Source organism: Vipera ursinii (genome assembly GCF_947247035.1).
Source record: "Vipera ursinii genome assembly, chromosome: 4".
Classification (NCBI taxonomy): domain Eukaryota; kingdom Metazoa; phylum Chordata; class Lepidosauria; order Squamata; family Viperidae; genus Vipera; species Vipera ursinii.
Genome location: NC_139514.1, coordinates 70828326 through 70840751, shown reverse-complemented (window position 1 = coordinate 70840751; position 12426 = coordinate 70828326). Strand labels below are relative to the sequence as shown.

Sequence of the window (12426 nt, the reverse complement as noted above, 5' to 3'; positions counted from 1 at the left end):
TTTTGACATTTAACAAACACAACATTGCACTGGAATCATCTTGTGGAATTCTATCAATATTTTACTAATTTTTAACCAACAGTGTTGGTTAAAAAAGGAAAATATTTTTAGTTAATTGTCAGGAATCCAGGTCTCATGAATACATATAAAAACATACAGTACAGTACAAATAAAAATTTGTGAACTCTTCTGAATTTTTAATATTTCTGCATAGATATGTTCTATCTAAAACATTATTTGTTTTCCAGAAAAGTCTTAAAACTAGGTAAAAACACAATTAAATGAATGACTCAAAACATTATATTTGTCCATTTGTTTATTGGAGAATGATTTAAAACATGTACAGTATATGAACCTCTAGGATTATCAGTCAGGTGTTTCAATCCATGGGATGATAATCAAGTGTGAGTATGGAAGGTCCTGTCTTATTTAAAGAACAGGATTCTGGGTATGTAGAAAGTTGTCACAGCTCATACAAAGGAGATATATAAAAAATAAAGCTGACTTTGCTGCTCACCTCATCTACAATTTGCAAAAGACCACATAGATAAGCCAGAGGTCTATTGAAAGAATGTTTTATGGAAAGGTGAGACCAACATAAAACTTTTAGGCTTGATTGAAAAGCATTATGTTTGGCAAACACTATATTGTAACATAAGAAATTTATCTGTGAATCATAGTAGTGGCAGTATCATGATTTGAGCCTCCTTTGTACCTCTGAACCAAGATAGTTTACCATCATGGATAGAATTCTGAACTGTACCAGCAAATTCTTCAGGAAAATATCAGTATACTGTCCATGAACTGAAGCTCAGAAAAAAGTGGGTCATGCTTCAAGACAATGATCCCAGATACTCAAGTTGTACAACCAAAGAATAATTAGTCTTAATTATTAAATCAAATTCCTGATTGTAATCCTATGGAAGGCTTGTGGAAAAACCTGAAAGGACTATTTATGCAAAGAAGCTTACCATCCTTGAACTAAAGTTATTCTCTAAGGAGGAATGAGCTAGAATTCCTCCAAGCTAATGTGCAGGATCAACAGTTATTGGAAACGTTTAGTTGTTATTGTTCTCCAACAGGAGCACACCAGTTACTGAAAAGCAAAGGTTCACTTAGTTTTTGTAGCTTTGGATATGTAGCTGTGGATAATTTCCCTTAATATATAAGGGTTAGGGGTTTTGGCTCATTTATTTAACTGGGTTCTTTTTATCTAGTTTTAGGACTTATGAGGAGAAAAGGTCAGATTTTAGATCATATTTATAAAGAAATATTGAAAATTCAAAAGGGTCTGTCACATAAACAGTCTTAACAAAACTTTATAAACACTATCTCCTGTATTTTCTCATCCATGTCAAAATTTTACAAGCCTAATGTGGAATGGGTAGAAGAATCTTTGGGAACTTTTTGTATATGGTGTAGGCATGGACATGTTTATGAAGAGGTGACTGGGATTGCTTTCTAAAAGAGTAAAAATATATGGTCATTAAAATTTCTTTGCAAGCAAATAGTATATTAGATACTCTTTAACTTCCTTACTATAAAATATATGGCTTTTAGTGTTTTCATTCCACCTTATTTGTCAGTGAAAATATACAACTTTCACAAACAGATTAATTAAAAGCATAGAAGCCAGTTTGTGCATTTCCAATGATATCAATATACTGTATATTAATATTAGCAGTGCATGATTAAAAGATATTTTCAAAAAAGCATTCAAGATTATTTTCCTGCATATAAATACAATGTTATTGTGCACATAACATCTGCATAATATACAATCATTTGAGCTGCAGATACATAAATGTATCTTAACAACACCAGGGTCATTTTTATTGTATACACAGCTTATATTTCACAGAATAGCCTGCACTGAAATTGCCATCTCACATTTCCTTCTACAAAATCCCAAAATGTGTTACTAAATTTTACACTGCTATTAAAATTCTTTTAATAAATTTAATTTTATTAAAACTTTAAAAAATAATTCAGTATAAATCCCATCCACAATTACCACTTTTCCCTACTTCGAAAAGACCTGCTGATTTCTCCACTCATACTAATGTTTCAGGGAGCACATCTGGATTGTCAGGTGATAAAATCTCCCAAATTTGCCATCGATCGCTTTGCCAACCATGCCAGTCTGTCTCTGACAAATTTTTACTGTTCTGCTCACTGTCTGGAAAGGAGTACTTTCTTTCATTTTGGTTCTGTTCCTCCTCGTGCTGGGTAGGTTGTTCAGGCACCTGAGTCATGATCCTCATTCCCTGGGCCCCAGATAAGTCTGTCTTCTGAAGCTTCCACAATGAATACCCTGTAGAAGATACTGCTGGTTGGAGGGATGAAAAGTTGCTTTGTTTTGCTGTTTCAGGATAAGGAGGTGGTGGTCTGTTTTTTCGAATTACTTCAGCTTGCCTTAGAGGCGATGGCTTAAATGCAGTATGCAGGCAAGTTGCATCTGAGTCATGCTCCATCAAGTTCTCTGTATATCTTACAGGTGAATGATGTTTTGAATTGGACTGGCTGGAATTCTTCCTACCTACTTCAATCTGTGGGGTGCTGTAGACTTGAGACAGAGCGGGATGCAAACCGCAACCAGGAAGGGAAGCTGTTGTCTGACTCCTCTGGATGACTTGGTTTTCATTATCTAGCTCTGTACTGCTTTCCCGCCACTGAGGAGAAGACAATGACAGGCTCCCTTGAGAAAGGGAGCACTGCCCTGGCCGCAAGGAGCTGCTGTCATAGATGTCTCTATATGACTCTAAAAAAACCACAGAGAATGATCAATAATAAAGCAAATCATACATTGTTTTTGAGATAATCTACAATGACATGGGCATTGGGATCTTGCATCAGGTTTGGGAATGATATCTAGAATTACTATTGATTACTCATATATACAAACACAACATTTCCATACAAGTAGTCCTGCTCTATAGTGCAAACTATTCTACAGATAGTTGTGCCTTGATTTGAATTATCATAATATCTGAAAGTTTGCAAAAAAAAACCCCACCTGTTGTAAAAACTCCTGTGATACTCAGACACAAAAAATATTTAATGTGGTATAAACTTTTGTAAACTATAGTTCACTGAACCATACTTTATAAAATAGGTGGCTTTTGGAGAAAGAGAATTAGCAGTCCTCTTCTAGTACAATACTATAATGAAATAGCGCTATTATATAAATAATCAAATCAGATAATTATTCAATGCATAGAAACAAAAACAATATGTATACCTATCATTCCCAGCCCTTTGGAACCACTTTTCACAGTTGAATGCCAGGTGCCCCAGATGTGGAAACAGTCCTCTGATACATCTATAGGATTAGAAGGAATATGAATGTAGGTGATCCTAATATTTAATAGAGATACAAATTAGAAAGAAATAGCAGTAGCTACTTGGGTTCTCAGTTTTCTCGGAAATTAGCTGTTTCCTGCAGATGTACTATGCTAGGTAACATCATTGGTATATAGGGGACTGAAGCATTTTGTACTTCTAGTCTTGGTGTGGGAGGATTTTTCCTTAATAAGGGTATTTTTAAAGAATTATCAAGAAAGAAACCTCACCCCATAGAAACTAACCAAACTGAGAGAACAACCAAGAGTCCAACAGTTCAATCCTAATTTACATATATTCTCTAGTATTGGTAGTATTCTTTGTTACAATAATCTATCAGAATTCTGTCATTTAGCAAAATAGTTAAAATCATTATTTCAAATATAGCAAAATAAAAACATAAATCAGATCTGTCTGAGGGATAAGACAGGTGCAATGTAAAAAGACATGAAATATGCACTCAATATCTCCTTCACAAGGGCAAAATGTTAACCCATAAGGAATATTTAAGTATTTTCCCTTGAGGACAGCTGTTCTGATTCTGGTACTCTTTGGGGTACATAGCAATGGACACAATTGAATAGAATAAAAACAATCGTAAACCTAAAAAATGGGGATTGACTACTTTAAGTCAGATTGAGTTTTCAAATCTTTAGCACTTTGAATGCAGGAAATGTTCAACCCTATCACTTTATCACAGACATGTCAACCTCACGATGTCACGTGATGTCGTGCAATGTATTGGGACTGTTTTGCCATTGCCGGCAATGGGGTGGGCACAACTTCCGCATGACGTGTCCGGCCCGCGGGCTGGCAGTTTGACACCCCTGCTTTATCAGGATGGCTACTCTTATGAAACCACAATTTTGTACTTTTTTTCAAGACTTTTCTACATTAATTTATACTTATCTGCTAAGAGTCAATTGCCTAGACCAGAGGTGTCAAGCTGCCGGCCCGTGGGCTGGTTGTTGTTATTATTATTATTATTATTATTATTATTATTATTATTATTATTATTATTATTATTAATTCCATTTATATCCCGCCCTTCTCCGAGGACTCAGAGCGGCTTACAAGCTTAGCAGTAGCCTTCATTCTATGTATATGCCTGCTTATTAGGGCTTTCGCCCCCCCTCAAGCGGCATTATTACAAAGTCAGCTTATTGCCCCCAACAATCTGGGTCCTCATTTTACCTACCTCGGAAGGATGGAAGGCTGAGTCAACCTTGAGCCTGGTGGGATGCGAACCTGCACTAATTGCAGGCAGCTGGTGTTACACATCTCTGGCAATGCAAACAAAGTCACAATAAGTCGTGACACGTCACTTGATGTGGTGGGTTTGACACACATGGCCTAGACCCTCCGGGGGAACCTCCCCCCCAAAAAAATTATCCAGGCATCATTCCAAATGTGGAGTCTTGATACTCTGAGTTTGGTTGTTTGCTTGCAGTTTCATTACATCATCAGTACTAATCAGCGTGTGGCTTTCTCCATGGTAATTCCTTGATTATGGTATTGTTTTCTGCTTGTTTGTCTGGTGCTAATCCCTGCTTCTTTGGGTGTAGGCTACTGTGTTCTAAGTAATTTTGTTTCCTTTGTTGCATTAATTATCTCTGCAGTTTGTTTTTATATATCTATTGATGGCTGATTTGTCTGAATATCAAGCTTCTTGGAATTCCCTAGCATTTTTGGATTTAGATTGGTCAAGGATGCACAGCTTCCCAAATGAAACTACGGTTGAGTTTGCTGCATGATGTGAGATTAAACAGGTTTCATCATGTTTTCTGACTGCTAGTTACTGTTCATAGACACATTCTGCTGGTGTTCTGCCTGTTTGTCCTACAAACAGCTGTTATAATCCTTAAAATGTATGTTGCATTGCTTTTTTTCTTCTTCAGTTATTATGTCTTTTGGTTTACTTAAGATGGAGGGCTTTAGTTGGCTTGTGTGCTATGATGATATCATGTGGTTACAATAGTCTGTTGATTGTTTCTAATAGATTTTTGATGTGTGATAGTGTTATTCTTTTTATAGGTTTTAGATCCTGAAGAGATGTTTTATTTTGTAAAAAAAGAAGATATAAAAGTTCAATGTGAAACTTGCAAATCTATATGTGGATGCTTTCTATTGCCATTATAATATATTCCATTTTATTCTATTATTATTATTTCTATATTACTATGCTAGTTACTACAAGGGACGCGGTGGCTCAGTGGGTTAGGACGCTGAGCTTGTTGATCAAAAGGTCGGCAGTTTGGTGGGTTGAATCCCGAATGCCGCGTAGCAGAGTGAGCGCCTGTTACTCGTCCCAGCTTCTGCCAACCTAGCAGTTCAAAAGCACGTAAAAATGCAAGTAGTAAAATAGGGACCACTCCGGTGGGAAGGTAACAGCATTCCGTGTGCCTTTGGCGTCTAGTCATGCCAGCCACATGACTACAGAGACATCCTCGGACAAGCGCTGGCTCTTCGGCTTTGAAACGGAGATGAGCACCGGCCCCTAGAGTTGGAAACGACTAGCACGCATGTGCGGGGGAACCTTTACCTTTTTATTTATTATTTATTCTATTCAATTACTATTACAATGCTCTACTTTATACTACTATTTATAATAATGCTTTCTTCCTATAAATCCTGTTCTGCTTTAGGCCTTAATTTCCCTTTTTGAAATTTCTTGTTTTTTCTGTTAACAGCCAGCATGTAGAATACTTGCACCTTTTCATATTGTGTTTGGCATTGTTGTGCCTCTATAGTTCTTGATCCTCTGAACCATCCATTCCCTTTGAAGGAAAAAAAAACCACCTTCTTTTATTCAGCTGCTTTTCTCTATGTGCTGCTGGTTGCAGAGAAAATGTGGATTTCCTCCTCCACACTTGTTTTAAGGCTGTAGCTTTATTCACCCCTCTCCTGTACTTACACTGGGAGGGGAAGGCAGCCTTCAATTTCTCTAATCAGCCTGCTCTTCAAGTCTATAGGCAGGCAATCAGAGTCAGAGAGCACCAGAGACTCTATACTTCATGAGCTAGATATATTCTCTTCCATTGGAATTAATACAAATCCATGCACTCATTTCTACTTTAGTCAAACCTGTTTCCCTGCTTTGTACTATGTTAGCTACATATAGGATCACTTGGAATATAGTATCTAAGAATTTAAACTGAATCTTTCTAGTGGGGTAAAGAAGCTATGTATCTAGTGAAGAAGAAGGATTGCATTGCTACCACTAATTTTTGTGCATTTTGAATTAAATAATTTTAGTGTGACCCGCATTTGGTAGAGTTATTAAAAATCATACCCAAATATTTAAAGAATTTGATTGGTTATATGGTCAGGTTAGGAACCCTGGGTTATTTTGCCAAAAATAAGATCTTTTAGTATATCAAAATTCAAGTACTTCCTGGAAACCATTAGTGGCCAGGACACGCAGCCCTTATTTCAGTCTAAGTGACATTTGTGACAGTAACACTGTTATCATCAGCATATAATAAAACTGCAATTTATTTTTGTCACAAGAAAGCAAGGCAGCCAGAGGAAGCCAAAAATCTTGATATCAAGCTAAAATCTTAGTGGGTCATAACCAAAGAACAGAAACAACAGCTAGGATCTAAATAATGTTTTAATCTGATGTCAAGAGTTTTTGCTACCTCAATGGATTTATTTACAATATGGGCAATAGATCCCCAAGTGAATGACTCAGTGAAATTCTCAGATGAAAAGGAGCATGAAATATTGTTGTTGTTAGTTGCAGAGTCATGTACAACCCATCATAACCCCATGGAAAACATTCTTCCAGGCCTTCCTGTCCTCTATCATCTTCTGGAGTCCACTTAAGCTCACGCCTACTGCTTCAGTGACTCCATCCAGCCACCTCATTCTCTGTCATCCCCTTCTTCTATTGCCCTCAATCTTTCCCAGGCTCTTCTCCAGTGAGTTCTTCCTTCTCATTAGGTGGCCAAAGTATTTGAGTTTCAACTTCAGGATCTGGCCTTCTAAAGTGCAGTCAGGGTTGATTTCCTCTACGACTGACCGGTTTGAACGCCTTGCAGTCCAAGGGACTCGTAGGAGTCTTCTCCAGCACCATAGTTCAAAGGCCTCAATTCTTTGGCGCTCAGCCTTTCTTATGGTCCAACTTTCACCGACATACATTGCAACTGGGAAAACCATGGCTTTGACTATATGCACTTTTGTTGGCAGGGTGATGTCTCTGCTTTTTAGTATGCTGTCTAGATTTGCCATAGCTTTCCTCCGCAGGAGCAAGCCTCTTTCTATTTCTTGGCTGCAGTCCCCATCTGCGGTGATCTTGGAGACCAGGAAAATAAAATCTGTCACTACCTCCATTTCTTCCCCATCTATTTGCCAGGAATTGAGAGGGCCGGATGCCATGGTCTTGGTTTTCTTAATGTTGAGTTTCAAGCCAACTTTTGCACTCTCCATCAAGAGGCTCTTTAGTTCCTCTTCACTTTCTGCCATTAGAGTGGTATCATTTGCATATCTTAGGTTGTTATTTCTCCTGGCAATCTTAATTCCAACTTTTGATTCATGTAGCCCTGCCTTTCTCATGATGTGCTCTGCATATAAGTTAAATAGGCAGGGCGACAGTATACAGCTTTGCCGGACTCCTTTCCCAATTTTTAACCAATCAGTGAAATATTGGGACCCCCATTTAAGCAAAATAATTTTCTTTAGGTTCACAAAAGTTTTCATTCTGTCAGTGTTTCTGGCACAAACATTCTTCAACTGAAAAATGAAAGATGTGATTTTCAAAAGTTCAAAGATAAAATTCAAGATTCAAGAAAAATGTACAATACCTGTAATTCAAAATATTTGCAAAGAATTAGAATTGATTTCATTTTTTAAATGTTTTATATTTCTGCACTGATATTATGCAGGTTAAACGTGGAGATGTTCATATACTAGAACACTAAACCTATGACTTAACCACAGGCATAATTATGCCATTATAATTCTAGTTTAAAAGTCCATGGAATGTATTTTGTATTAGCAGGTTGATTTTGTACATCTGAATTGATGTACAAACTCTGCTCTTCTGAATTACTGAATTCTGAATCTTTTTAGTATAATTGAAGAGCATTATGTATAAAGACCCTTTTCAATTGCAACAAAATCTTTTCACCTGGATATATTGTTGGATATTTATAAAATCTTATCAAACATTTTCAAAGAATGTTTTCTTAGACAATCTTTAAATTAAAATCAGAAATTTGTTGTTAGGAACTGAAATTTAAATTTGATAAACTGTATCTGTCTAACCCTAGCAGTCTGACTCTATTCTGTTAAGGAAATCAATTCACTAAGAAAAATGATGTTTAAAATAAAAATAGTTTTTACTATAAAAGAATATTCACAATGATATTAGAACTAATATATACTCATAGCTATGGTATATGCTGATCCTACCAAATGAATTCTCTTTTGATTTTGGCTGAAAATTGCTACCTAATGTGCTCTGTTCTGGTACTTTATTTAACTTCTCAGAAGTGAGGGACATATCTTCTTGCATTGCCAAAAGAGATCTTTCAGATAGCACTGGAGAGTTGTTGTCATATGGTGATATATCGCCACTTGAAGTTCTGTTTGAGTCTATGGATGAATGTCTACCTTCTATGGAGAATGACCTTTCAGACTGAAGCATTTCAGGGCTTCTGATAAAATGAAACATAAATACGAGTTAATAAAATGTAGCCCATGTAAAGCAGAGTATTTCAGTAATATGTGGATAGAATAAAACTAAAAATTACAGAAAATAACTGCCTGAATAGCGAACAATTATAGGATGGGATTCAACACAATGTAGGTGAAATTACTGTTACATTATATTCAAGACAACTATATCCAAGATTCTAATTAAAAAAAGAAAGCTTTAAGAACATGTAAGTCTGAATATGACACAGGAAGTGTTTTGTACATTATTGAGTACAATATAATGAATTTAGGAAATATAATGAAAAAAGGCAACTGCAAGAAACAATGACCATAGAACAAAGGACAGTCCATTTAAATGCTACTTTTAATAAAATAAAACTTTATAAAAGCTCTCAAATTATACCTTACCTTGAATAAAAGTTGAACATTTTGGTTTTTTCCCCTCAAAAAATATTTTTATCAAAAATATTCCCTAAGAATTTAAAATGGCCATTCCATGTTCTATTTAGTATTTAACAAGAAATCCTTCACAGCAAGAATCTTGATTTCATTTTCAAATGATGGTTTAGTTTTAGATTATTATGGAGTTAGGGATAAATTTCATCCTGACAAATCCAGCCATATTAGAAAGGATAAGAAGACTCTACAAATAGGCTGTCAGCACTGTACTGTTATTAGCAAACAGTGTTATATAACATTGTACTGTTTCATTGTGACTGAGCAGATAGTCTTCCAGTTAAATAGAAAAACAGTGAAGTTATTAGAAAAAGTAGATGCAAAAAATGTTTTGATCAAGAGAAAAGTCTACATAGAAAATCACTATGCCCATTTTACAAGTAGCAACTGAACTATGCTATATGACCAATTACTGACATGTGCTCACTTCTCACTGTAGAGTTATAGTTTTTCATGTCAAGATTTGAAATTCATTATCAAGAATATTAAGATGGTCCCAAGACATGTGTATCTCACTTTTTGGTTCCAGCTTATCAGGAAAAATAGCCCAGTAAATATGTAGTCATCTCTCCAGATTGACACAGAAAAAATGATGTGTCCTATGAGTGTCAATTTTCTTTTCATGATGAATAAATTGTCCCTCTAATCTTCTAGCCGAATTCTTTCCCATGACTTTGCAGTTACAGCTGGAAACATGTTAGTATCAAAACATATAAAAATGATTCCTGGGCACTTCAATATTAATTAGGCATCTAAGAGGAGAACAAAACTACAGTGACAATTCTGTCATTTTCAACCACTGAATACTGTTGTTGAAACAAGTAGCACAATTACTGGTCCTATCAACTGTGAATTACAACAAACTGTTCCCAATGATTTACTGGAAAATGTTGAAAAGATATATTTCTTCTCAGGAGATTTAAATGATGACTTAGGAATAAATAAGGGATCAGGGCTTAAGGAAGTAATGTATCTTCCTTCATTTCCAAAGTAGAATAAGATAATATGCATACAAAGCAGCCATGGTGCACATATTTTTTTGTACTAAGGCAAATTCAACATGGAAAATAAGGACATTATTCCCAGTATCAGATGGCTGTATAAGACATCAAAGGTGCTATTATCTACTTGACTTGGCTATTTGGTCAGGGTCTATACAGATTTGAGCAGTTGTAAATATTAAACATTCTTAAACTAAGCAATATGTGCTGATAATTTTTGTTAGAATAGGAATCAACTGTTAAAGAGATATTTTTTGAGCAAGAGCAAAGATCTCATCCACTGGAATTTCTATAACCTCACAGCTATAAAAGGTAGAAGAACAGAGCTTAAGTTAATTAACAGAGATTCCCAAGTGTTGGGTTCATTCTGAATTGTAAAAGCATTTAGAAGCACTTTCACAAACGGCATATTATCAATGGGCAGGACCAAATACAAAACATTGACTGAAAGTCACACTGTTAAGGTGTCACTTCACACAGCTTTCCAGGATGTAGGCTACTGTCTCAGCATGAGTTGGTCTTTTTTCTAGGCAGATAGGCACACATCCCAACAAAGCACTGTGCTATCATTTTAGTGACTAAAATGCTTCTTTGTTCTTTATGGGACCCAGAAACATTTTTAGAAATAAATTCTTGAGTTCAATTCTTAGTAACATGCTAACCTTCTGTTTAATAGTTTATTTAAAATTTTATTACAATGTAAATGTTAGGTATGCCATCAGCCCAGAAAGTTCTAAGTGCAGACATATTTGCACTTTTGCCATGATGTATGGACCCAGGTTTTAGTGCAGATGGAGCACTAAAGGCCTTGGAGAATCTCAGACATTTAACTAAAGTTTATTTTATTAAAATAGGCTTGAAAATTAAGATAGTCATATAAAAAACAGTAAAAGATTATTCTAAAGGTATTAGGGTTTTACTAACATTTTATAAAAGAGGTACATAATTTAATTTCATAATGGTTAACATTATTCATAGTTATTATTTAAATAAATATGCCAAGGGTTCTGAAATAGGAAGCCTTTGGACAATTATGATAAATTATGATATTATCCCAATGGAGGCAAATAAAAGAAAATTAACAAATTACTCACAATGACTGGGAAGCTTTCCTTCTCAGCAAATAGTCTACAACATCTGGATCAGTCTCAAGCAGACTAATTAGAACTTCATTTTGAAGGTCAGCTGGGACCTATACATTAATAAAACATCAAAAGAATGAATAGCAAAATTATACACCTTTTAAATATGAATATAATCACAATATCAATCTGAATATAATCACAAATATAAAACAATTTATTCCAGTTAAATAACATACAAAACACCACCTTTCTTTAAATATAGTTTCTATTATCTTTTATCATATTTTGTTTATAAAATAAGCTTTTCATAATACAAGCCATTTAGCTTGCCTTTCAGAGAGCTACTATCAGGTCCACCTTCATGTTCTGCCATTCTGTTGGAGGGGGGACGTTGGCATATTTGGGATGCTTTCACTTTGCTGTAACGCTTGGAAATTAGGGAGGGGGATTCTCTTTGGAGACGAAGCAGACTCCCTCCCGGCCGGTTCTAGCCTGGTTCCAAGGCTGTCATGCCCTCAGAGTGACCTGTTATCTGCCTAGCACCTCAGCGTTCTCAAAACATTTAAAGCCCTCCCATTTGGCCTCCTAGGCCCCCTGCTGTTTTCATGCAACTTATCAATGAAGTCCTACACAAGCACCTATACAAAGGGGTGCTAGTGTATTTAGATGATATTTTAATTAACACAGAAACTCACTGTACACACGTTGTACTTTGATAATAAAGGTTCATTGAACTTCTGGGTGGCAAGGCTCCGTCGATGGTGGCCGCTTTGACCATCAGCCCAGTTGTTCTCCGTTGAACCATGAAAACAGTGACAATCAGCTGTTTTGCGGTTCGGAAAACCCCCCCTCGGGAAAAGAGGGGAGGGGGAGCATTCAGG

At 35.9% G+C, this 12426-nt stretch overlaps 1 protein-coding gene across 1 annotated transcript in view; it reads right to left on the bottom strand.

Annotated features, from left to right (window-relative positions):
• Positions 1 to 311: 311 nt before the first annotated feature.
• ARHGAP6 (Rho GTPase activating protein 6) overlaps positions 312 to 12426 on the bottom strand; it is a 107887-nt gene continuing 95772 nt past the window's right edge. Inside the window, exons 9-12 of the mRNA XM_083362691.1 lie at positions 11555 to 11652; positions 8797 to 9002; positions 3242 to 3322; positions 312 to 2761 (exon numbers count right to left, since the gene is read on the bottom strand). Of these exons, the coding sequence (XP_083218817.1) occupies positions 2055 to 2761; positions 3242 to 3322; positions 8797 to 9002; positions 11555 to 11652 (1092 nt within the window). The 3' untranslated portion in view covers positions 312 to 2054. The remainder of the gene's footprint in view (positions 2762 to 3241; positions 3323 to 8796; positions 9003 to 11554; positions 11653 to 12426) is intronic.